Below are 24,102 nucleotides of genomic sequence, written 5' to 3'. Positions count from 1 at the left end.
CGGGGGCCGCTGGCGTGGTCCCGCCCGCAGAGCAACGCCGTCAGGCCCCGCCCCCTCTCCCGACCGACAGCTCCTGTGGCCCCGCCCTTTTCCTGGCGCGGCCCCTTATTTCCCCGTAGTCCCCGCCCCCAGTCCGAATGGACAGTCTCCGTGGCCAGCCCTGGTCGCCATAACTCAGGCGGGCCGCGCACCTGCACCCTTCCAAGTTTGTGGCTTCCACGACCCGACCCGTGACTTCCGGGCCCTAGGGGCCTAAGCGATGCGGTCGTGGGAAAGCAGCCTGACCCACTGTGTAGCTGCTGTCCCAACTTGAAGGCGGAAGGATGCCATTTACTATGCCATGGTTTGGCCTCACACTCTGGATGTTTGGACGTTTTCTTTAGAGTATTTGCCTGAGTTCAGGAAGCCCCGCGTTTCTTCCTCAGCACCACATAAGCCAGAGATAGTGGCGCATACATGGAATCCCAGAACTCGAGGTAGAACAGGAAGGATCAGAAGTTCAAAGCCATCCTTGGCCATGTGTCCTGGGATATGTGAGATCTTGTCTTAAAAACAAACAATCAATAACAAAAAATACACACACAAGAGACAGCCCACCTGGACATGGTGGTGCCCATCTATTTCCTCAACACTCAAGGCAGGAGCAAGGAGGCCTGCCGTAAATCCAAGGCTGATCTGGCTTACACAGCAAATTCTGGGCCAACTGGGATTATAAAGCAAGACTGTTAAAGAGGGAGGGAGGGCCTTGGAGTAATAGCCCATTTCAGGGCCTATGTTTGCACCCTGGTAACCCATGTCAAAAAGGCTTGTAATCCCAGTACTGGGGAGGTGGCAGGCAGATTCCTAGGGCCCCTTGGCCAGCTGACCAGCCTATCTTACTTACTGTTTCAGGCCAACACTCCACCACCCAAAAACAAAAACCCAGTTTTATAATAACAAGGTGGACAACACCCGAGGAATGACAACTAAGATTGACCTCTGACCCCCATAGGCACACATACAAAAACAAAGCAATAAATAAATAGCCTAAACCCTCAAGATTCCTGGTCGGAGCCTGGGCTGTATTACCCATCTGCAGAGCATTGGGCCTGCAGGGACCTAGCAGAGGGTACCTGTGAGGCTTTTGTTCACAACTAAGGAGTGCCGTGGGTTAACTGAGCCCCTAGCACAGAGGGCCCGCTGGGTGTCCACTCTGCAGGACAGGAAGTGCAGTACAGGAACCACAGTACAGATGTTCAGAGTGAAGGCATTGCTACAGGAGAATCCAGGCGGGAAAACCATGGCAGAGGGCTGCAGCCTCCCTCTGACTCCCATCTTATAGGCGGGGCCCCAAGCTAGACAGTTTGGGTATGGTGGGGGTGTGTGCAGCAGTGTCTGTCCTCCTGCTCTGGGGTCCATGTGTGAAAATCATCAGAGGTTGACCTCCTAAGGGTCAGGCACAGCCCCTGCTCAGGCCACCTTCGTGATATGTACGCTATGATCACGAGTCTCATTGCATGCTGCAGCCCAGTACCCTGCTAAGGCCAAGCACCATGGAAACGCCGGAACTTCCCTTCCCAGGCCACATTCTTGGGACTTGGCAGGTCTTCCTGGCTGTTCTGGAGTGGCAGTCGATAAGATCAACTGCATTCCACAACAAGGGCACTTAGGACTGCTGGGCAGGAACCTGAGAGTGGCCCTGTTTCCCAAGACTTCTCATTTGGTCTTTCTGGGGTTTGGGGTAGTGCTGGATTTAATCTGCCCTCACCAGACAGCAGCTGGTTCCCCCTTTTCTCTACGTTCTCTTGTGTGTTTGTGCATTGTTGGGTAGATTAGATTCCAGGGGACACATTGACCAGGGGACGGAATGTTTTTAAGTTAGTTTATTAGTTTTTGATGGGGGCTAAGATGTAGCTAAGTTGGTAGAATGCTTATCTAACATGCATAAACCTAGGTTGGTTCCAGGACAGCACCATTTAAACAAAGTGTGGTTGTGGATGCCTGTGATCCCAGCACTTAGGAGGCAGGAGGATCGAGAGAACTCAAGACCAGCCTTGCCTATAGAGCAATTTTAAACCTAACGAGCTACATTAGACCTTCTCTCAATAAATAAATATTTTGTTTGTAGAGTTAATATATTGTAATGCCACCAAGGGCCTAGTATATTAGGGACTCTTTGGTGGGGGGACCATCTTGCTATATAGCCCAGGCTAGCCTTGAATTTGTGATTGTCCTGACTGTGATCAACCAAATAAGCAAAGCTGGAGGAGTTGAGCAGGGGTGGGGCAGGTGGTCTGAGTTCACTGGAAGCTGTGGTTCCTGCATGGACAGCCACAGGTCTCATCTTTGTCAGCACAGGTGCCCGTGCCCCTTCCTGGTACCCTTCCTATTCCTTCTCATCAGATTCTACCTCCCTGGCCACCCACCAGGGCTTTTCTGTCCCCCCATGGAAGCAGATCTCCCACGAGTAATGCGAGAAGGGACAAACTGCATCTCCAAACATATCTATCTGAGCCTTCTGGCCTCAAGATGATCCCATGTCGTTTTTAGTTGCTCTTGGCAGAGAGAGCCTGGCATGCAGTGACACAGTTCATACACTCCGAAGACCATGCTGGGCTCTTCTGCTGGGCACAAGCTGGAGTATCCGGGACTAGTGGCTAACAGAGCGTCTGCCCTGACCAAGTGTTCTCTAGAGCCCTAGTCACAGGCATGTGAGCAGTTCCGAAGGCTCTGGGGGAGACTCCAGGAACAGCAGGCATTTGCCTGCGTGTATGGCGCAAGCAACCAGCCCTGGGGTCCTGCCAAGATACAGCAAGCCTTTCTCCTGTAGCCCTGGGAGCCCTGCTTCCCATAGCCTCTCCCTCCCCCTCTCTAGCCTGAGGCTGTGGGAGCTCTGCACTAGGACAAGCCTACGGGAGCCCTGCTGGTTATGGACCTGGAAATTCTGACCCCAGAGATCGCTGTAGGAATAAGCAGTGGCAGCTGGAGAGAGGGGAACCAGAAGGAGGTGGTTTTCCGGCTGGCAGGTGCTAAAAATAGAGATGTATGTGTCTGTCTTCGCCCCCGGCCTGTCCTCTCGTGGTCTGTGTGCAGGAGATACTGTTCCCAAGCAGACAGGGCTATTCAGGCCATTCTCACTGCTGACTAGGTAGGGGATAAAGAGAAGCGGCACCACCATCTGCACTGTCTCCTCACCTGAGGGCTGTGATACCTCTAGCTCCCATTTGCCACTGTGTGCCTCTGTCAGAGGGTCACCTTTGTTGCCTGAGCCTCTGTCACTCATGGCCATTCATGGCACTGAGTGACAGGGAATGTTCAAGCTGAGAGCAGAGCAGGAAAAGGACAGCAGGCGATGAAAACCACACGGGGATGAAGGCTGACCCACCTTCAACACTTTGTCCTGGAAGAAAGTGCCATCGAGTACCCATAAAACAGTGTAGGAAACACACTCTTGTGCTGAACTTCATGCACTACAGGGATGGTCTAGTTGATTTTCTGGGTTGACCCCAGTGAGGTGAGGCAGGAGCCTACCTCTTGTTAGAAAGTAAAGTCTTTTTTTTTTTTCTTTTTATTTCTTTCTTTTTTGGGGGGGGGTGTGGTTTTTGGAGACAGGGTTTCTGTGAAGCTTTGGAGCCTGTCCTGGAACTAGCTCTTGTAGACCAGGCTGGCATTGAACTTACAGAGATCTACCTCTCGAGTGCTGGGATTAAAGGCATGCACCACCACCGCCCACCCAGCTAACAGTCACGCATCTTTCAAGATAGGTCCAGCAGTTCCTCTGCTAAACCCAGGAGGAGTGCCTTCCCTCTGGCTTGCTTAAGTGCAAATGGTTACAGAGGCATCTCAAATTTACTTAGGTTTGTGATAGCAAAAAGTCTAGTGCAAGCCTTCAGGAGCCTGGACCAATCAGCTTCCAACTGTTGTTGTTGTTTGGTTTTCGAGACAGGATTTTGCTGTGTAGCCCTGGCTCGCCTGTAGACCAGGCTGACCTCAAACTCAGAGATCTGCCTGCCTCTGCCTCCCAAGAGCTGGGATTAAAGGTGTGTGCCACCACTGCTGGGCAGCTTCTATCATTTGAGAGTTAATCTTAAAAGCAGTAGTAGGTGCTGCCTTTAGGGTCATTCGCTGGGTCCATCTGACTGACATCACTTTGTTCACTAATGTTATTAGTGTTATGATTTTTGGAGTCACTGCCAGCCGGGCTGTGGTGATGCACACCTTTAACACCAGTACTTGGGAGGCAGAGGCAGGTGGATTTCTGTAAGTTCGAAGCTAGCCTGGTCTACAAGAGCTAGTTCCAGGACAGGCTCCAAAGCTACAGAGAACAAAACAAAACAAAAAGATCCTTGCCTGTGATTGGTGCAAATAGAAGACTCATTGCAAGTCAGGTTTGCTGTGATTAGGGCCAGTGCCCTTCTCTAGCTGTATAAACAGATTCAGCTGAGGGACAGGCTCACTGCTCCCCTGGTGCTGTGCCATTGGGGGTGCTGTGCCACTGGGGAGGCTGACAAGGGGCTGGGGAGACGGCTCAGTGGATAAAGTGCTTGTTGTACGTGTGTGAGAACCCGAGTTCAGATCCCCATCACCCTCTAGGTGCCCGGTGTGTAATTCCAGCTTTCAGAAGGTGGAGATGGGATCTCCAGAGCAAGCTGGGCTAGCTGACGACTAGCTGGCTCATGTTGATGAGCTCTAGGCCCCAGTGAGGGATCCTGATTCAGATAATAGGATGGAGAGCAATCTGAGACTCCAGCTGTCAATCTCAGACCTGCACAACGACACATACACAGACACACTGCCCATACATCCACACACTAAAAGAAAAACAAAAGCCTCCAGTGGGCAGTGGAGCACCCAGTCCACTGAGCCGCAGAAGCCAAGAAGCTGTTTGAAATGACTGTTCAACCGCAGAAGTAGAGCCTTAAGACAGACTGCCACTGCCACCAAAGCAATGGCAGCAGCTGGTGAGAACAGTTCTCAGGCCTTGGGTGTGCCCCATCAGGGTGCCAGCTCCTTGGCACTCTGAACGCTGTCAGTCTGCCCTCTCTCATCCCTTGTTCCTCGAAGCCATCTTTCTTTAGTTCCCCCTCTGTTCTTATGAGGTCTCCCTCGTCTCCACCACCTTTGCTTCTTATCATCTGTGCGCTAGCCAGTCTCTTGCCCTGTCTTCTCTTCGTGTCACCAGCACTGTCTACTCTATTAATGATCAAAAATTAAACAGAAGAGACCGCTAGGGTCGCCTTACCCTGAGCTCGTTGCCACCATGAGCTGCTTAGGCAGGAAAGGGGTGAGGCCCGTGTGCTTGCACCAATCGCAGCAGTTCTGCATGCAAGTCAAAGGTTCTGTGTGCATTAATCACAGCAAGAAGTGCCCCGGTCCCAGCTGGCGAAAATGACGGCGGAGTAGTCTGGAATTCACTGAGGTCCAGCAAACAGTTGTGGCTATGATGATGTCCTTCAAGGTGGCTAACTCATGGGCCTGTGGAGTGCTCAAAGCAGGTGGTCGGCCATGAGGGTGGTCCAGCCACAGCCAGCCACGTGTGCACACACTTACGTGTGTATGCAGGCCAGAGGTCAATATCTGTTGTCTTTCTCAATCTCTCTGCATCTTTTTTTTTTGGTCCAAAGTCCCTCCCTGCCCTATTATCTTTTTACTATTGCTGTGATGAAACACCATCACCAAAGCAACTTGGGAGGAACAGTGCTTTTTTGGCTTACCCTTCCATAGTACTGTTCATTGTCGAAGGAAGTCAGGACAGGAACCTGGAGGCAGGAGCTGATGCAGAGGCCATGGAGGGGAGCTGCTTACCTGCTTGCTCCCCCTGGCTTGCTCGACCTGCCTTCTTATAGAGCTCAGGATCACCAGCCCCGGAGTGGCCCTGCCCACAATAGGCTGGGCTTTCCCATCAATCACTAAGAAATGCCTCGCACAGGCTTGCCTATAGCCCGATCTTATGGAGGCATTTTTCTCAGTTGACTTCTCGGTTGACTCTAGCTTGTGCCCAGTTGACATAAATCTAGCCAGTTCACCCCCCTGATCCTGGAGCTCACCGATTAGGCTAGGCTGGCTGGCCATAGAGCTCTGGGGATCTTCCTGTTCCCACCCCCAGTGCTGGGATTAGCGAGTGAACCGTGGTCAGCACTTTACTGGATGCCAGGTGTAATAATGAGAGTCAATTGTTAGCTCTAGAGTCACCCGGGAGACAGGCCTCTGGACATTCCTGTTCTGCATTAGCTCGGGTGTCTTGATTAATGTGAGAAGATGGGCAGGAACATCCCCTGCCTGGGATCCCGACTGTGTAAGTGTAGAAAGGGAGTTGAGTGTTTTTCCCTGTTTCCTGATGACTTCAGGTACTTGCCTTGACTTCTGTGATTGGTTTTTGTTTGGTTTTGTTTGTTTATTTGTTTTTGAGACAGGGTTTCTCTGCAGCTTTGGAGCCTGTCCTGGAACTACTCTGTAGACCAGGCTCGAACTCACTGAGACCCACCTGCCTCTGCCTCCCAAGTGCCAGGTGATTTCTGTGATCTGCTGGACTTGACCTTGAACTGTGAGCCAGAGTAAACCCTCTTGCTTTTGTCAGGATATTTTATACAGCAGGAAAAGAAACTGTGACACTGAGGGTCCGATCCTGGGTCCTCATGTCTACCAAGCAAGCACTGCGCCTGCTATCCCCAGCCCCTCCTAACAGTTTCCATGGCTCCTAGAAGCCCTGAAAGGGTTTGGGTGGGCCTTGATGAAGCTCAACCCAGCTCGATTCTGATGCCCTTCGGTGCCACTCTGTTGTATTCAGACAACTTCACTATGTTCTCTGACTGGGCTCAGAGGCAAAAGGATTGCTTTGAGTTTGAGGCTATCCTAAGCTAGAGAGACAAGGGTCAGCAAAGAAGGCTTAGCTGGTAAAGGCCCTTGGCACCAGCCCCGAATTCGATCCCAGGAACCCACGTGGTAGAAGGAAAGAACCAATTCCCTTCAATTATCCTCTGCCCTCTTAGACTTGCATGCACCCTGGGTGCAGCAGGTGTCTGAGACTGCTCTTCATTTACAGCATGTCCCACCTTGCCAGTCAAGCAGCAGTAGCTGACTCTCTCCCAAGAAGCATACATGAAGGACCCAGGTCCTCAGATCTGGCCAGCCAGGTCTATATGGGCAGGTACTAAGGACAAGTCTAGAATGAGCTTCACTCAGAAGCTGCTGTCCACCCAGGCTTGAGGAGACAAGACTGGCTTGTTTTGTGTTGGGGCTGGGTCTCATGTGAGCAAGACCAGTACTTTATTACGAGGCTACATCCAAGCCCTGCGATTTCATGTTTTAGCCTGACACACCCTGACCTGATGAAGGCAGGAGGAAACCCATGCTGGTCTGGGCGAAAGTACTGAGTCAAGGGAGGCTTCCCACGACTGGGTTTTTCCCTCAAGGTTGTCACCATCAGTCCATGGCTCAAGTGAAGTCAGCTCCCCTGAGCTGCTCAGGCTATCCCAGGTGTCTTTGTTAGGCTTTCTATTGCTATCATAAAACACAATGACCATTGACCATGCTGGGTGTAATGGCAGACACCTCTATAGGCTGGGCCAGGAGAATCTCTGTGAGTTTGAAGCCAGAGCACGTGCCAAGACAGCCAAGGCTACACAGAGAAACCCTGTCTCGAAAAACCAAACAGAAAACCACAGTGACCAAATGCAACTTGGGGAGGGAAGGGTTTACTCCTTCATATAACACTCTCAGGCCACACGTGATCGCAGAGGGGAGTCAGGGACTGAAGCCGACTGTGCAAGAGTGTTGCTTACCATCTTGCTCTCCAGGACCTGCCCAGTTTGCTTTCCTTCAGCACTCAGGACAGTGGGCTGGGCCCTCACACATCAATCACTAATAACAAAAAGAAGGTGCCCAAAGATTTGCCTAAAAGCCAGTCTGATAGACGCATTTTCTCAATTGCTGTTCCTCTTCCTAGATGACTCTGGCTTGTGTCAAATTGACAAAATCTAGCCAGGACAGCTAAAGCCCCAGAGATGCTCCGGTGAGTCCTCTTCTCTACCGTTGCTATTTTCAACTTTGTAATTTGAAATAGTTAGGGGTTTCCTGGTTGGAAAAATAGCACAGCAAATCCTCGTAGCTACCTCACAGTGTCCCCACAGGACCAGGATGCCTTGTGTCCTGCACCTTGTCCGTGCCCAGCTCTGATGCCGCAGGTTCCTCCTACATCTCTCCAGATATGCCAGCCTTGCTTCCTGGCAGCCTTGTGATAGGAGGATTTTTCAGTGCTTTATGAATAGAGCCCAGCCTGAAGGCCTTGGGGGCAAACTTTCATTACATGCCCTGAGCTCAGCCTTGGTGCATCGCCATATTGTCTTCACTGCCAGCATCAGGAGTCTTCAGTGCGGAAATGCAGCGTGTTCTTAGCCACCAACTGTAGGCCATTGTCCTTGTTCTTGTGTGAGCACCCGGCAAGGTGGCTTAGTCCAGTGATAACAGCACTTGGAGACTGAGGCAGGAGAATCGCTGAGTTTTCTTCTTTGTCTTGTTTATTTATTTATTTATTCACTATTCATTTTCTCTATGTGTGTGTGCGCGCGCGTATCTGTACACACATACCCCCTGGAACTGGAAGTGCAGGTGGTTGTGGGTTCTGGAAACCAAACGGGCCCTCTCAGCAGCAAGTGCTTCCAACTGCTGAGAGCCTCTCCACCCCTTCCTTATTTTAATTTGCGAACCCTGTGTCCGGAGCTATGAAACGCTGGTCCCCAGCATCCTGGAATGGGAGCAAGGCACTGCAGCACTCATCCTGGCTACAGCTCTGCCTGTCCTTGGATGCGGCCACCCACGTCCCCGACTGTAAATGCAGCCCCACGGTGCAGGCACAGGCGCTGGCAAAGACCACGCCCACCACCTGCCAAGGGCACTTATGCGCCTGCATCAGGATCCAGCAGGCTGGATCTGGTTCCGGCCTAGTCCCCGGGCTCCCCGTTGTGGAGCATCAGGGTCCCAGCTGCCCACACCAAGGACTCCTGACTGTCTATGAGGGAGGTCAGTGCGTGACCAGGTGTGGGTGGCTCGAGGTGGCCCCAGGCTCCGGTGACAGCTCTCCCCACGAGCTCGCCTGGGTGTCCCTGGCTCCGCTGCCTATCCTCAGCTATCCCACTGGTTTTGATATGGCTTGCCTGGTTAGCCAGCCCACAGTGCGAACACTTTAGACTGTCTGTGGTGTGTGCAGAAGCCTAACCCCAGAAACAGTGACTCAAATAAAAACTACATGTAAATAGTGGGACGGGCCAATGACATACTTAATGAAGTCCCCGTGTAGTGTTGATTCCGCTGTTGCTTGCTCCAGTAGTAGCCTGTTGTGTTTCTTCTCCCAGGGGGCAGATGTTCTTGCAGGCCCTCTCAACAGCTCGAGCCCAGGCGTGCCCTTCTGCAGGAAGCCCTGAAGCCTAGGGTAAAGGTGGTGAAGTTAGGACCCTGAGGTGAGACTGCAGTCCATGTTACAGGTTGGCACTCACAACATCACTGGACCTGGAGAAGAAGGAATAAGGGTCATAGGCTGCCCAGCTAACACAGGAGCCTGGTTTGATAGTCTCACTGTGCACAGTTGTGGCTGTATGCACCTGTACCTTGGAATGCGCTTTGCCTAGCGGACTTTTCAAGCTTTTGGAGTCCGGTTTGCATTAAAATAGCAAGATCTGCACGAACTAGTAACAGCTGTCAAGGAGCATGCGCCTGTACGCGTGTGTGTCCGTATGTGTCATTTGTGCCTCTGTGTCTGGTCATCTCTGCCCTCGTTGGCCCAGAGCTATCATCACTTTTTTTTTTTTTTTTTGGTTTTTCGAGACAGGGTTTCTCTGTGGTTTTGGTTCCTCTCCTGGAACTAGCTCTTGTAGACCAGGCTGGTCTCGAACTCACAGAGATCGGCCTGCCTCTGCCTCCTGAGTGCTGGGATTAAAGGCGTGCGCCACCACCGCCGGGCTATCATCACATTTTTGCAGGAAAATCAGTGCACTTTTGGATTCCTATGAAGTCACTTTTTTCCTTTTTTTTTTATTGATATTTATCGAGCTCTACATTTTTCTCTGCTCCCCTCCCTGCCTCTCCCCTCCCTCCTTCAATCTTCCCCCAAGGTCCCCATGCTCCCAATTTACTCAGAAGATCTTGTCTTTTTCTACTTTCTACTTCCCATGTAGATTAGATCTATGTAAGTCTCTCTTAGTGTCCGAATTGCTGTCTAAGTTCTCTGGGATTGTGGTTTATAGGCTGGCTTTCTTTGCTTTATGTTTAAAAACCACCTATGATGCCGGGCAGTGGTGGCGCACGCCTTTAATCCCAGCACTCGGGAGGCAGAGGCAGGCAGATCTCTGTGAGTTCAAGACCAGGCTGGTCTACAAGAGCTAGTTCCAGGACAGGCTCCAAAACCACAGAGAAACCCTGTCTCGAAAAACCAAATAAATAAATAAATGAATAAATAAATAAATAAATACCACCTATGAGTGAGTACATATGATAATTGTCTTTTTGTTTCTGGGTTACCTCACTCAAAATAATGTTTTCTAGCTCCATCCCTATGGAGTCACTGTACAGGAGAACAGGGCCCATTGGAGCAGGAGAAATGGCCTTCCTTGGGCACAGCAAGAAAGCTTCTGTGAGCCTAATGTCACTTGGGAGCCCACCAGGCACTTTTGCATTTGGCCACAGCCGCTGTAACAGAGGAAGCCAAAATCAAAGGACTTGTCTGTTACCCACAGGCTCGACTAGAATTGGAGGATGCACTGGGGATGGGGCCTGTGAGACCAGGAGCTCCAGGCCAGCAGGTGGGAGCAGCCATCTCTGGATGGTGGGCAAGCTGTAAATCTCTAGGGAAGGGGAGGTGGGGACCTGACCCTGACTAGAAAGAAGCCTACTGGCCAAGGGGTTGCAAAAGGAGAGGGCCCGAGAAGCCTCTTCAGACATTTCCTAAAAAGAACCCTCAGCTGGGGTGAAGGAAACAGATTGCTGCTGAAATTGAGCAAATGAGATTGGGCCTCAACTCCAAGGATGCAGTGTGGCCTCTGCACAGTGCAGGGGGTCTGTGCAGGCTGGCTCTTCCTGGACTGGGAATGCTCAGCTTTGTGTGCAGTGGAAGGTCGGCCCCATCTGCCTGCCTTCCTAGTTTGTATGGATTCCTGTCTTACTCCCTGTGTAGAAAGCTGTCGCAGAGCCCCGCTCTTTCCCGTCAGGGTCTCCTACTGCGGGTGTCTGATCAGAGACCTCCCTGTTTCCTGGCCCTGCCTATGGCCACTTTCTGCTGCTTCTGAGCTGACCTACCTGGTGCTAGGAGCCTGGTTAGCACCCCGCGTGGGTGTGCACGTGCATGCGTGTGGGTGGGTGCACGTGTACTGGTGTGATTCAGGTGGCAGGGACTGGTTTTATTCTTGCTTTTGGCCCAAAAGCTGCTCTCATGGATGCAGTGGACTTCACACTTGAACTTGAGCAAGAGCTGAACACTGGGACCAGTTCCTGTGACCTTTAGGCAAAGGGACGGAGGTGGTGGCTTTTATATTCTGGGGCCAGCCCTTCATCCTCGTCAACAAAACGTCCACTCCTGCCCACCTCCTCAAGCTCCTGGGGTCTGTCTACTCCCGTGGTGGGACTGGGCACGCAGTGATGGTGGGCTTGTGAGTGGCAGGCCGTGAGAGAGCAGTAGTGGGGGTTGGGACCTTTGTAACCTTGTCACTGGGGCCAGGCAGCCTGAGTCAGGTGGCTTAAGGACAGAGAACCAAGAAAACCCTTCCCACAGTAGGGGGCTGAAGGACTCCCAGCCTAGGGGCCGTGTGTGTGTTCTGTGCTCAGGTGAGGAGAGAAGTGGCTCTCTGGGGTCTGTACTCCCCTGCCTTTAACCTGAGGTCAAGGTCAGGTTTTAACTTGTCTGTGTTTAACCTCCAAATGACATATGGTGTTTTTATCATGGCTGCAGAAGGGACTGTGTGTGACCTGGACAGAACCATCACCTCTGGGGATTCTTGTGTCCCGTGATAGCTGGCGATGGCTCAGTCTCCTTCACCTTTGCTTCCCAGGTGGAACCTCAGATATGCTGCTCAGTTCCACCGTTCAGCTCACTGAGGATGCAGGGATGTAGGGGTGCTAGGGCTGTCGTCTTGGTATTCTCTGATACCAATTTTAAGTAGCATTTTGTATGTCTGCACGTGCTACCTTGTGCATTTAAAAAGCCAATTCTAGAAGGGACTCCTTAGGTGGACGTGACCCTTGCCTTGGCACCGAGGTGGCAAGTGCACAGCTATGCAGAGCTGGTTGGGGCAGCCACTGTCCCTGTCCTCTGGGAGCTCACTTATGTCTGCCTGTGAGTGGTTCAACGGCAGAGCTGGTGTCCACCCCTGCACTGCCCACAGACCCTTGCAACAGCAAGCTGTGCAGTCCGTTCCGGAGTGGACTCTGCAGGTCATTCCGTGGTTCAGAATGGAGGGGACTTTGGTTCCTCTGTGCAGCAGTGACAACAAAGCACAGATGCCCCTGGTGTCCAGATCATCCTAATCTAAGCAAACACTGAGGAGGGAGGGAAGCGAGAGAGAGTGGGCCTTGGAGGCACTTCCCTAGTTGTGCGCCCTGTGTGGCGCCAGTTGGAGTCAGCTGTGTGACCTGGTAGGGCACCAGTTGGCTTGGCAGTTAGTTGGTGTCCCTGGGTCACTTCCCACATACACCCGTTTCAACATCCTCTCTAAATAAAAAGCCTCATTGAGAACACATTCCCTCCTCATTCTTCCTAATTTTGTTGTGCTCTGGTTTTTGTTTTGCTATTTCAAAAAGTTTGCTGCTGTGTGTGTGCATGGTTGGGCAACAGTCTGCTGAGGTCTGGGCTCTCAAGGTTGCACACTCCTGTGAGATCCTGCACTCGGGCTGAACCCGAGTGGGTGGAGGCCGGGTGACTCTGGGCTGTGGAGTGGGAAGAGGCTTCCTGTCTCTAGACAGAGTCTACTGGCCTTGTCATCCAGCTCCTGAAGCCTCTACAAAGAGCTCATGTTCCTCTCCTCAAACATGACTGTCACTTGGAGACCATAGCTACAGCATTCCCAGTGGCTGGTGAACAGGTACAGGGCATTAGGAGACCACTCTCCAAACCGTAGAGGCATCACCTGGGTATAGGGTAGAAGTATGACCTGGTGCTGGCCTCTGTCAGTCAGCCCACCTGCTGGGCCCTTGGGACTATCGTGCGTGAAAGACTGGAGTCCCTGCCACACGCTCAGTTGTGTGCCCTGTTCTGTTCGCTCTGTTCACATAGAGGGGGTGGGGACAGGAGAGGATCATTTTGCCCTCACCTGTGTTCATCCTTGCACCTGACCTCAGTGACCCCCAGAAAAAGGACCCCACAGAGCAGTGTGGCACTGGGCCTGGAGCCATGCAACTCGCCTTTGGGGTTTTTTGTTTATTTTTGAGACAGATTTGCTGCAGATCCCAGCCTAGCTTTGGATTCTCAGTCCTTTTGTGTATTGGTTATTCTGTGTGTTCAAAACTAAAAGTGTGGCCAGCGGGGAGCGTGCGCTTAGTACAGAGTGAAGAAAGGTCCCTGGGACCCTGTGGCTCTTGAACCTGGGACAGAGCATCTAGAGCCCGCGGACTGTGGGGACTGAGAGAGAGCAGGCCCTGCTTTGCCCCCTGCTGACCACAGCAGCCGAGCTGAAGGTGTCCTGTTGTAGGAACACCGCCTTAGATAGGCTTTTTCCTGAGAGAAACGCTGGCTAACAGTTTTTGGCAACTCCTGAGTCCCCTCCGAGCATTCACCAGCCACCTCTATGATTCCAAGAATGTTTGATCAAGACATCCAAGCCATTGGATACTCAAAAACCCTGGGTGCTCACTGCCTGGGGGGCCCAGGACAGCACAAATCCCTATGAGGAGAATGTACCCCAGTCACACTGCCCCCCACATCATCGATGGGGGCCAGAGGTACAGCCCCTTCACCTGTACAAGTGACATCCTGGCCAGGGCAAGCAGCTCCATTCCTCCAGCTCTGGGGAGAGGGGAGAACATTTCTTTGCCCTGTGAGTTTAGGGAAGAGCAATGGGCTTTTTCTCCACCTCCCACACAGAGGGCCTCTTGACCCTCATGGAACCCAAGGGAGGCGCTCGAGGCAACAGCTGGGTCCTGGCAGCTTGGGGTGTGCTGCTACAGCACCCGCCCCTTTGTGTGCCTTCAGGCCCTGAGGCTTCAGAACGGTCAAGTTTCAACCATTGCTTCCTGATCAAACCCGTGAGCAAATAAGAGCAAAGCCCATGCGGCTGCCCTGGGTTCAGGGCCTTTCCTGGGCTTGCATGCCACCTGGTAATGGCGGGGGCAGGCAGGGGGAAGGGTGCTACCTAGAGTCTTCAGCTGGCAGGAAACGCCAGGTCACCTGGATGCCTCTGCCCACAGGCGGCTCTTCACCTCACAGCAGGCACAAACAGCCCAGGTTCCTGCTTCTGTGTGGCACAGAATGACTGGCCATGGCTCTTGAACGCCGTGAGTAAAGCAGATATGTATGCCCAGAACTCAGGGAGGCTGAGGCAGGATTGCCCCGATTCCAGGACAGCTGGAAGCCCATCCTGCCAACTAATCGCCGCTTCCTGTCATGCTATTCAGCAGACACATGGACCTGGGTTTCCCAGCTGTGGAAAGTCGTGTACACGGAACCTGTCCTCAAGTCCAGGAGCTCCAAGTCCTTGAGTCTAGGGCTAATGAGGACATTCTCTCACCACCCAGGCTAGGGCCAGTGCCCTGTCCTGGGCCCTCCTGTTCACCTTTCCAGGCCCTCTGTAGTGGGCTCCAGGAGAGTGACCACAGCACTTCCGTGAGAAGACACACCTGGTGTGAGATCAGGCAGTCTTGAACTTAGCTACTGAGGCTACTGGGGACTAGTACAGGTTCCTTCTCAGTCCCCAGAGTGGCTCAGCCAACCGTGCCTGTCAGCATGGGACTTGCTGCTCCCCCAGTCTGGATCAGTGTAAACCATGAGTGTCAATGTAGACATGGATGGAGGAACCCCACATGTGTGCCATTGGGAAGCTGCTGATTCTGCTGTGGCCCCAAAGTGTCAGCCCACCAAGGACCACTGGTTTCTTCCTTGCCTCTTGGTTTTAGTAGGGATGACAAGATGCCTAGCCAAGTGTCCCTAGAGTACCGTGGGACAGTCAAACACTTCCAAGTTTTCCAAATCGGGAACCAGTCTCTATCAAATCAGCTTTCTAGGGACCTTGTTTGAGGTTTCAGCCTGAACCAAGGGCACAGGGCCCTTTCAAGTGAAGTTCATGCCATTTCTCAAGGAAAATGGAGCTCAGAGGATTCACGACTTAATTCAGGACGGGAAAGCAATTCATAAGAAAGTGTTTGGAGCCGGGCGGTGGTGGCGCACACCTTTAATCCCAGCACTTGGGAGGCAGAGGCAGGTGGATCTCTGTGAGTTCAAGGCCAGCCAGGTCTACAAGAGCTAGTTCCAGGACAGGATCCAAAGCTACAGAGAAACCTGTCTCGAAGGGGGGAAAAAAAAGGAGAAAGGAAGAAAGTGTTCGGATACTGCATGAAAAGTCTGGGGTCTCCAACCACTGTTCTCAATGTAACAGCACGCTATGGGTCATGTTTTAAGTTATAATTTGGATTTTATTATGTATACATGCGTGTTTTGTATGTGAGCTACAGATGTGCCCACAGAGTTCAGAAGAGGGCATTGGACCCTCTGGCATTGCAGTCACAGATGGTTGTGAGCCACCATGTGGGCATGGACACCCAAACCCAGGTCTTCTGTAAGAGCAACTCGTGCTCCACAACCACTGAGCCCTCACCACAGTCCTGAGGCTGCCTTTCAGGCCTCCTTTCTACTGCATGTGAGTGCAGCATCTACCATGAGTTTAAGGCAAGAGTGAGCTGCACGAAGCCCTGTCCATAAAGGGGGTGCTGAGCGTGGTAGCGCTAACCCAGCACTCCAGCCTTGGTTTTGATGTGTGATCTTCCTTTTCGTCAGATACAGTCAGTGACAACAGTGACTCCAGTGGCTGCAGACAGACTTCACGGGGGGGGAGGGGGGGGGAGTGCAGCATGGCCTCCCTCGGAGCTCCAGTGGAGGGCAGTGTTAGGTTTGTGTTGGAGCGACACTGAGATAGATTCAAGGGGGCCCTGCGATGGATGACTGTAGAGGAGGGACTGGGCCAGAAGGGCTCTAACATCATGGGCAGACAGGCGACAACATGGCGGGTTGTCTGAAGAACGGCATGGGGGACATGTAGCAGAAGCAGGAATCTATTCTTGCATTTCCTGAAGATGGGGGAAGTTGCATAGCAGGAGGCTGCAGTGTGGCTCTCTGATTCCCAGGCAGGGACATGGGTAGGGAACCCAAGTGTGGTTTCGATATGAACTCAGTTCCCCAGTGAGAAGTCCTGATACCTGGGATTGCCTGTTGGCTAGGGTCTCCTGCAGACAGTGACTCCGTCAGGTTCCTGCGGTGTCTGAAAAGAGCCTGCTGCAGAGAGCGGGCTGCGCAGACTGGGCTCTACCGTTATGTTCTTAGCTGCACCTTGACTCTTGCATCAACTAAGTCCAGGAACCATGGCTCTCCTTCCTGGAGGGCACACGGGCTGCAGGGCTCCAGGACACTTCAGAGAGCCACCAGAGCTTCTCGTTTGTGTGGCAGGTCAGCAGGCAGCATCCCTAGGCCACGACCAGGATCCTGGGGCCCAGCAGACAGTGGGAGGTTGGTGTTTCCTGCCTTCCCCAGCTCATCCCTCTAACTGCTCCAGTGCTCTGCCCGTTCTCTGGCTGGACGTTGGCCCTGGTGGTGCAGTGCCGCCCATGTGGCTGTGGGGTCAGAGGCAGGCCGGCCCCGGGGCAGTTCTCAGTGCTGCAGTTTATATAACACTCAGACACACACACACACACACACAGCCTCTGGGACCTAGGCCGTAGGCAGGGAGCTGCCCAGAGTCAGTCAGAGCTGGTAGCCAGGGTAACCAAGTTCCCCTTCTACTTCTAGGGCCCAAGTTAACCCCCAGGGTCTTTTCCTTGTCTCCAGTGGGCCCTTGGGCACTCTCCCTACAGTGACTCCTCGGGTTAGGAGCTCTCCAGCTGAGGGAATGCAGGGTGACTGTGGGGGAGGGAGGCAGAGGCTCCTGTGTTGGGGAGGGTGCCCTACTGCAGCTTCTGGAGTCCCCGATGTCCCTTCTCTGTAGACTGAGGAGGAAGTGCCCTTATTTGAGCAGATGTGGGTCTCCTGTGGCTGGACTGTGCGTGTGGATTTCCCAGGGAGGAGGGAGTGCTTCTGTTTGCGATATCTCGTTACTGTCCTGGGGGTGGGACCAATGAGAACCTGGGATCGTGGAGAACTCACCCTTCCTGAAAAGGCTGGGGTAGTGTCCTTGGGTTCCTCGCCATGACCCCACACCCTTCCCGAGCTGCTAGCTACATCTGAGTCAATACTAGTTACACTTTTTCCAGGAAAGACAAAGTGGGCTGACCTCTCTGGAACTGCAGTGCCATCCTCCGGCTTCCTTCTAGGGGAAGGGGGGAGGGCAGGGCAGGCATGGGCTTCCTCGGCGAGACGCCAACAGAAGTGGTGCTTCATGAGGTCGGCGCCCTACCATAGCGGAGCTCCCACTGTGTGGTCCTTCACTGAGAGGTGTCCCTAGCAATGGAGTTCATGCCAGCCCCCACCTGGGTCTTCAGGACAGACTGGAGCCAGCAGCTAGGGACTTGCCAGAAAAGAACAGGCAAGGTTTCCATGGGACTGCTGCCCTCTGGTGGCTGCTGTGGTCACTGCACAAGGCTCAGGAAACGGAAGGAATGAGACTTGTGCTCGGTCCACTTGACACCTCTTGGGTGCAGCCGGCACCTGAGCTGAACTCTCCCACCACGCATGCCTCCCATATATGGCTGTCTCTGAAGCCTTTTGTGAACTGTGGATAGAAAGGGTGGGCTGGCAGCGTACTGTCCAGGGGTCCCATCCACGCCCGCCTTGACAGCCTGTCATTGACTTTCAGGTGCTGGAGGCCAGCGCTGAACTGTCCCCAGAGGAGAGGAGGGTCTTGGAAAGGAAACTGAAGAAGGAACGGAAAAAGGAAGAGAAAAAGCGGCTGCGAGAGGCAGGCATTGCTGCGGCTCAGACAGCCAAAGGCCAGACCCTGCCAGCCAAGCCCTCGGCTGCCGTTCTGGCCCTGGAGTATCTCCAAGGGTAAGCACCACTGTGGGCTGAATCCAGAACATTCTGCCGCTGCCATGATTCTGGGAAGAAGTCCTTGTGGCGGGTGGTTAATGTCACCCCTTGACTGGTGTTGGGGAGGCTCCTGCCCTGTCTATTCTGTATCCACACAACTGCCCTCAGGCACGTCCCCTCTGTGGCTACTGTGTGCCCAGCCTGCAGACACACCACCATCTTGGCTGGGCACTGAAAACAGATATTCTGGAAGTCAGGGAGGCCACGTCCCTGAACCACAGTGCATTGCAGATTGTGACAGCTCCACAGCTAGGAATCTTCCCCGGGTGTTTTGTTTGGTTTTTAAGATTAATTTTATCTTCAATTCCGTGGGTGTGTCAGACCTTCCTGGACCTGGAGTTCCAGGCAGGAGAGTGTACCGATCTTTAGCTCCTGGGCTGTCATTCCAGCCTCCTCCCAGGTGGGCTTGCTAAGCCGCTACGTCTGCCTACAGGAAGAAGGGTGTATTGGGGGCCACATCTCATTGTGGTGGAGAAGGGCGACACAGCTAGTCACGTCGCGTCCATGTGTGGCTGCTCTAAGTGAATCCTGGTGCTTCCTCCTGAACCCCAGCCCCTGGGACAGCACCGCTCACATTCAGGGCAGGTCTTCCCGCCTCGGTTAACCCCATCTAGACACTCCCTCACAGATGTGCCCAGAGGTTCATTTCCTGTGCAGGTCTCAATTCTGTCAAGTTGGCAGCGTTAACCGTCACACTGGGTGGGTGCTGAGAGAAGTTTGGCTTGTGGTGGCTGGCAGCTGGAACCTCACAATAATTGCATCCCCAGAGAGCCGCCCTTCCCAGGGCCTGAGTGTTTAGGTGCAAGATCTGCCATGCAGGAGGCCACATGCACAGGTGGGCATGGCAGCAACCAGTGGCCAGAGCCCAGTCAGCTTTTAGGCAGATCAAAGGGACCCAAAGAGTCAAAGAGCCTTGTAGAGAGGTGGTTTTGCAGGAGCTGCAGAGGCAGGAGGCTGCCCTTTGCTCTGAAGCTGGGGCTCTAGCAAGAGTCCTTGTGATTGGTCAGCCGAGGTTTCCTGGGATTAATGGGGTGATGGAACTCATGAACCAGACTGTGGTCTTTCATTATGTCAGGAGTGTTCCTCCTGGCCTTGGTCATTAGGATATCCTTACAGCAGCCAAGAATGCAGGAAGGGGACATGGGTTAGAAAGAGATCCCACCCATAGCTCATAAAGCAGAGGAAACCTTGGTCCCAGAATCCTCTGCAAGATCACAGAGGGCAGTGGGCCTTGGCACGGTCCCCTCTGGGAGTTAGACCAAGTACAGTGTAGCCAACTCTGCCTTCATTTAGGCCCTACCGTGTCTCTGGCAGGACTGTGGGCCAGGCCCAGGTGGCATTGCAGCCTCTGGAATGTTGACAGGTCCCTGTACTTCATTCCAAGCCTGGTGTGTGCTTGGGCTGAGGCCCCTGGATTCTCTGCCTTTGTATCCAGAGAGGGGATGGTGCAGCCTCACTTTTAATACCCACAGAGAGGCTGGGGACCAGGGCAGACCTGGGGATGTCTTTGTCCTGCCAGATGGCGACTTCCTTCCCACCTTAAAGTGCACTGGACTCAGAACGAGCCCAGCCCTGCCATTTCAGGTATCTGGGGTGCAGCCTCAATGTTTGTGGTCTGTATGTAACCTCTAGCCGACTTCTCCAGGCTGGTGTCCTGTCTCCACTTTGATCATGGCTCTTTGCATCCTCCTGCTCTCGAGAAGTCACTCTCAGGGACGTAGGATATGTGCGAGGGATGGAAGGATACGGGGTGTAGGGCTTGGAACAGGACACAGTCAGAAAATGTATTTTTTGACTGTCCTGGGGCCTCACACAACCTGAGTCCCTCCTTGGACTTGGTCGGACACTCAGGTAGGTGGTAGGTGGAACCCAGCCCAGCCCTGAGGCGGGTGGGAACTGTGGCTTCATGGCCCGTCTGTGAGTCCCATGAAGCTTCTGTGAGAGCAAGGACCTGCGGTTGGAGCCTGGGCCCCTAGCCCAGGAGGATGTAGAGACCTGGTGGGTGTGCTGGGGGTCATGCACAGCCTTTCAGTGGACTACAAGGAAACTCCCAGCTAATGCTGGCACACTTCAGACCCTTACTGCCGAGGCAGAAATGCCTGAGGAGTTAGTGAACCAAGACAGAGGAAATGAGCTGGAGGATTGGGGCGTGGATCCCAGAACTGAAGAAAAGCGTGGAGACCTGCCTGAAATTCCATCTTCAGAAAGCGGGGAGGGGATCCCAAGACCAAACTGGCATTTGGAGACTTACCATATTGGTAAACTCTGGGTTTAATTACGAGACCCTGCTTTAAGTCGGGCAGTGGCAGCACATGCCTTTAATCCCAACAGTTGGGAGGCAGAGGCAGGTGGATCACTGTGAGTTTGATACTAGCCTGGTCTATGAAGGGAATTCCAGGACAGCCAGAGATGATACACAAGAGAAATCCTGTCTCAAAAAAATTGAGAGAGAGAGAGAAAGAGAGAGAGAGAGAAAGAGAGAGAGAGAGAGAGAGAGAGAGAGAGAGAGAGACTTTCTCTCGACTTTGCATCAGTGAGCAAGGTGAAAGAGTGATTGCAGCCTCCATGCATGTGTGCGTGCTTGTGTGCCTGCACATGCACACTCACGTGTGCACACACACACACTTGCAAACATGCATGCATACACACATGAAAATGCAAAGGGAAAAAAATGAGCCCAGCATCCTGTCACACTTTCTGTAATCCCAACACTTAAAAGGCTGAGGCAGGGGGATGACCCTGGCTACATAGTGAGTTTGAGGCCAGCTTGGCTATTTAAGGCTGTCTCAAAAAACAAAAATGAATTGATGGATTCAAGAAATTTAGAATGCTCCCTTTAAAGTCATAAAATAACAGAATTGTACAGGTGGAAATTGATCCTATATCCCTGTTGTTACAAATATAGGTACCCGAGATGGAGTAAGGGACCACCCACAGTAGACGTGCTGAGGGTGCACATCCCCCTGAGCCAGGTTTCGCCACCACGAGCTTGCAGGTGATCTGGTCTCAGAACCCTGGGACCGTCCTCCATCCTGAGTGTCTGTCTTGGTTCCCAGGTGGGCCCGGAAGCAGGAGAGCTGGAGATTCCAAAAGACGAGGCAGACGTGGCTCTTGCTGAACATGTATGACGAAGAAAAGGTCTGTGCACAGCAGACGGGCATGTAAGACATTCATGTGACAGGGTCCATGCGCAGGTGTCCATCTAAGCAAGGTTTCTGCATGCAGATGAGCACCTGACCAGGACCCCTGCATAGGGGCTGGGTCTTCCAGGTGCCAAGACCTATGCATGGCATGCTGGCACATAGATGGGGTCCTTGCACAGAGGGTATCCCTCCTAAGTGACCGGATCCATATACAGCATGCAGGGTCCAGGTGAGGGACTCTGTGCACATGCAGGTCACGTGGGCCCCTACAGCAGAGGTGCAGCCTGGGAGGGCTGTCCTTGTGGTCCCATACAGCGGTGTGTCATCTTCTCTCACCCTCCACCCCTGTTCGCCAGGACCCTAAATCCCTTCCTTGTCCTCCGTGCCACCTGCATGTCTAAGAGTGTGAGTGTGCCGGGCTCCTCTCAAGGTGGAATCTGGTTCCTTGGGGAGAGATGGAATTTGGAAGCAGAACCCCACAGCTAAGTTAGGGGGCTGGAGCTGCCCTGTTGGTGCTGAACTCCCATAAGCCCTCTGTCCTGCAGGACTCTCCTACCCTTCCCCCAGGGCCGCACCACTGCTTCCCCCCAGGCTGCTCCCTGGAGTGTCTGTCATACATATAGGGTGAGGGATGCTCCGTGTGTGCCTCTTAGGGTGCTGGGTGCCCATATCTGGAGGCGTCAAGTGAGGGCTGTGCCCGTCAAACCCACCCACCTTCAGGCACAGGCCTGCCCCCGCTGTTGTGGGTCTCCCTGCTGTATGATGTCTTCACGTAGGCATACTGAAAATAAATGAGCTTGAAATAGAAACAAAGTCAAATGCTGCGGCTAGGGCTCGGTGGGTGGAGTGCCTGCCTAGTGGGCACAAGACCTGGGTTCCGTCCCCAGCCCGGCATACACTGGCTGTGAAGTTACACACTAGTAACCACAGCACTGCTGTGGGAGAGGGAGGGAGAAGGAGGAGGAGTTTGGGGTCACCCTTGGCCAGGCTGAGCTAGAGATGGTGCTTCAAAAGAAGTATTTAAAATGTATATAGGGAATGTCTGCCAGCACACTGGCCTCTTTTCCATCATGTCCCCCCTCTTGTCCTGACAAAGTAGCAGCAGGGTGGTCAGGGGGGAGGGGTCACTGGCACACAGCTCTGTCTCCCATCGTGAGGACAGTGTGAGCTGGATGCCTAGGCCGGCGCGGGATCCCTGCCCCTGCTCAGGATCCCCATGCCTCGGCCCTCAGCACTCTCCTCTTTCCCCCAGGTTCCTGATGAGCACTTCTCCACCCTGCTGGACTACCTCGAGGGGCTGAAGGGCAGTGCCCGTGAGCTGACAGTCCAGAAGGCCGAGGCCCTGATGCAGGAGCTTGATGAGGCCAACACCGAGGCCAGAGATGCGCAGCTAGGGAAGATGGAGCGCCTCCGGCAGGTGCTACAGCTGCTCTCCTAACAGGAGGAGGTGGCCTTGGGTCCCGAGGACATGCTGGCTACCTCCTCTGCGGCTTTGGGAGCAAGCAGGTCACCCGAAGGTCATGTGCCTTGAGGACTTCCTTCCAAAGTCCTGCGAAGGACCCCCCCCCCACACACACACACACCTATACGCAGTCCTGGTGCCTTGAGACCCAGAAACAGCTCCCTGGTGCCACTCCCATGTGTGTGGCCCCATGGTGGCTGTGAACAGATTCTATGAATGAAATCTCAGAGACTGGCCCATGCTGGCTTTCCCCATCAGCTAGGGTTCCCTGGCGTGGGGATGGTGGATCTCCTACATACTCAGTCTGAGGGCCACTGCAGTACAGCCTAACAACTCACCTGCCTACAGGGAAGCCCTGCTGGGGACTTGGAGTGCAGATCCTGGACCTGTATGGCCGCCAGGAGCTACTAGAGGCTGCTGCCCCTTGACCCCGGCTGGCTTCCAGCAACCACGTGTTGTCCCTCAGTGTCAGGAGTAGGTCCAGCTCCTTCTCACTGGGTTGTCTCAGCCCACATGTTGGAAGCAGAATGACTAAGCATTTGTGTCTGGACCCGTGTCACTGTCAGAGCATGTAACCTACTCTCATTGGGTGAATTTCCTGGGGACCATAAAGAAACATCTATAGATGCCATGTAGGGAGGGCACTGACCGGCCAGAGAGGATTTGCTGCAAGTCTAACTCACTGAGCATTGATCTCACTGGGTTTGCATGGGAGCTGTGCAAGGTCTGTCTTCAGCCTCCTGGGCTGTCCAGCCCACAGCTTTCAGAAACCCTCACTCACAACCCCTAGGCATCAAAGTAACTTTTACACACCCCTGGAATAGAGCTATATAAAAGAGGTGTACAGATCACATATTATCTACTAGATCATAAGAAATTTATTTTAAAAGCAATTCTGAATATATTTAATTTTGTCATTTATTAAAGATTTAAAACAAGTTTGCAGAGGTGTGCAACCTTGTTGCTGAGAACTGAAGGGGAGGATGGAAAATACTGAAAGCTTGTTTTCCATAAGCTGTCTTAAACCCTGAGGCTAATTCCAGCTCTCAGGAGGCAGAGGCAGGCAGATCTCTGAATTCGAGGCCAGCCTGGTCTACAGAGTTGAGTTCAGTACAGCCAGGACTGCACAGAAACCCTGTCTTGAAAAACCAAAATAAATAAATAAAGCCCTGAGACTGATAGCATCAGGTCATGAGCCAGGGAGTTTCAGGTTGCAGATCATGCAGCAGGAGGGCACACACGGTGTGTTCAGATCATGCAGCAGGAGGGCACACACGGTGTGTTCAGGTCTTGCGGCAGGAGGGCACACA

At 53.2% G+C, this 24,102-nt stretch overlaps 1 protein-coding gene across 1 annotated transcript in view; it reads left to right on the top strand.

The window, feature by feature from the left end:
- CUNH7orf50 (chromosome unknown C7orf50 homolog) overlaps positions 1–23,868 on the top strand; it is a 101,073-nt gene extending 77,205 nt beyond the window's left edge. The window contains exons 3-5 of the mRNA XM_005367107.2: positions 17,955–18,145; positions 21,244–21,325; positions 22,583–23,868. Coding sequence (XP_005367164.1) covers positions 17,955–18,145; positions 21,244–21,325; positions 22,583–22,768 — 459 coding nt within the window. The 3' untranslated portion in view covers positions 22,769–23,868. The remainder of the gene's footprint in view (positions 1–17,954; positions 18,146–21,243; positions 21,326–22,582) is intronic.
- The last annotated feature ends 234 nt before the right edge of the window (positions 23,869–24,102 follow it).

Source organism: Microtus ochrogaster, unplaced genomic scaffold (assembly GCF_000317375.1).
Source record: "Microtus ochrogaster isolate Prairie Vole_2 unplaced genomic scaffold, MicOch1.0 UNK16, whole genome shotgun sequence".
Taxonomy (NCBI): Eukaryota; Metazoa; Chordata; class Mammalia; order Rodentia; family Cricetidae; genus Microtus; species Microtus ochrogaster.
The sequence above is the reverse complement of the archived record's forward strand: the minus strand, read 5'-3'. Positions and strand labels throughout refer to the sequence as shown.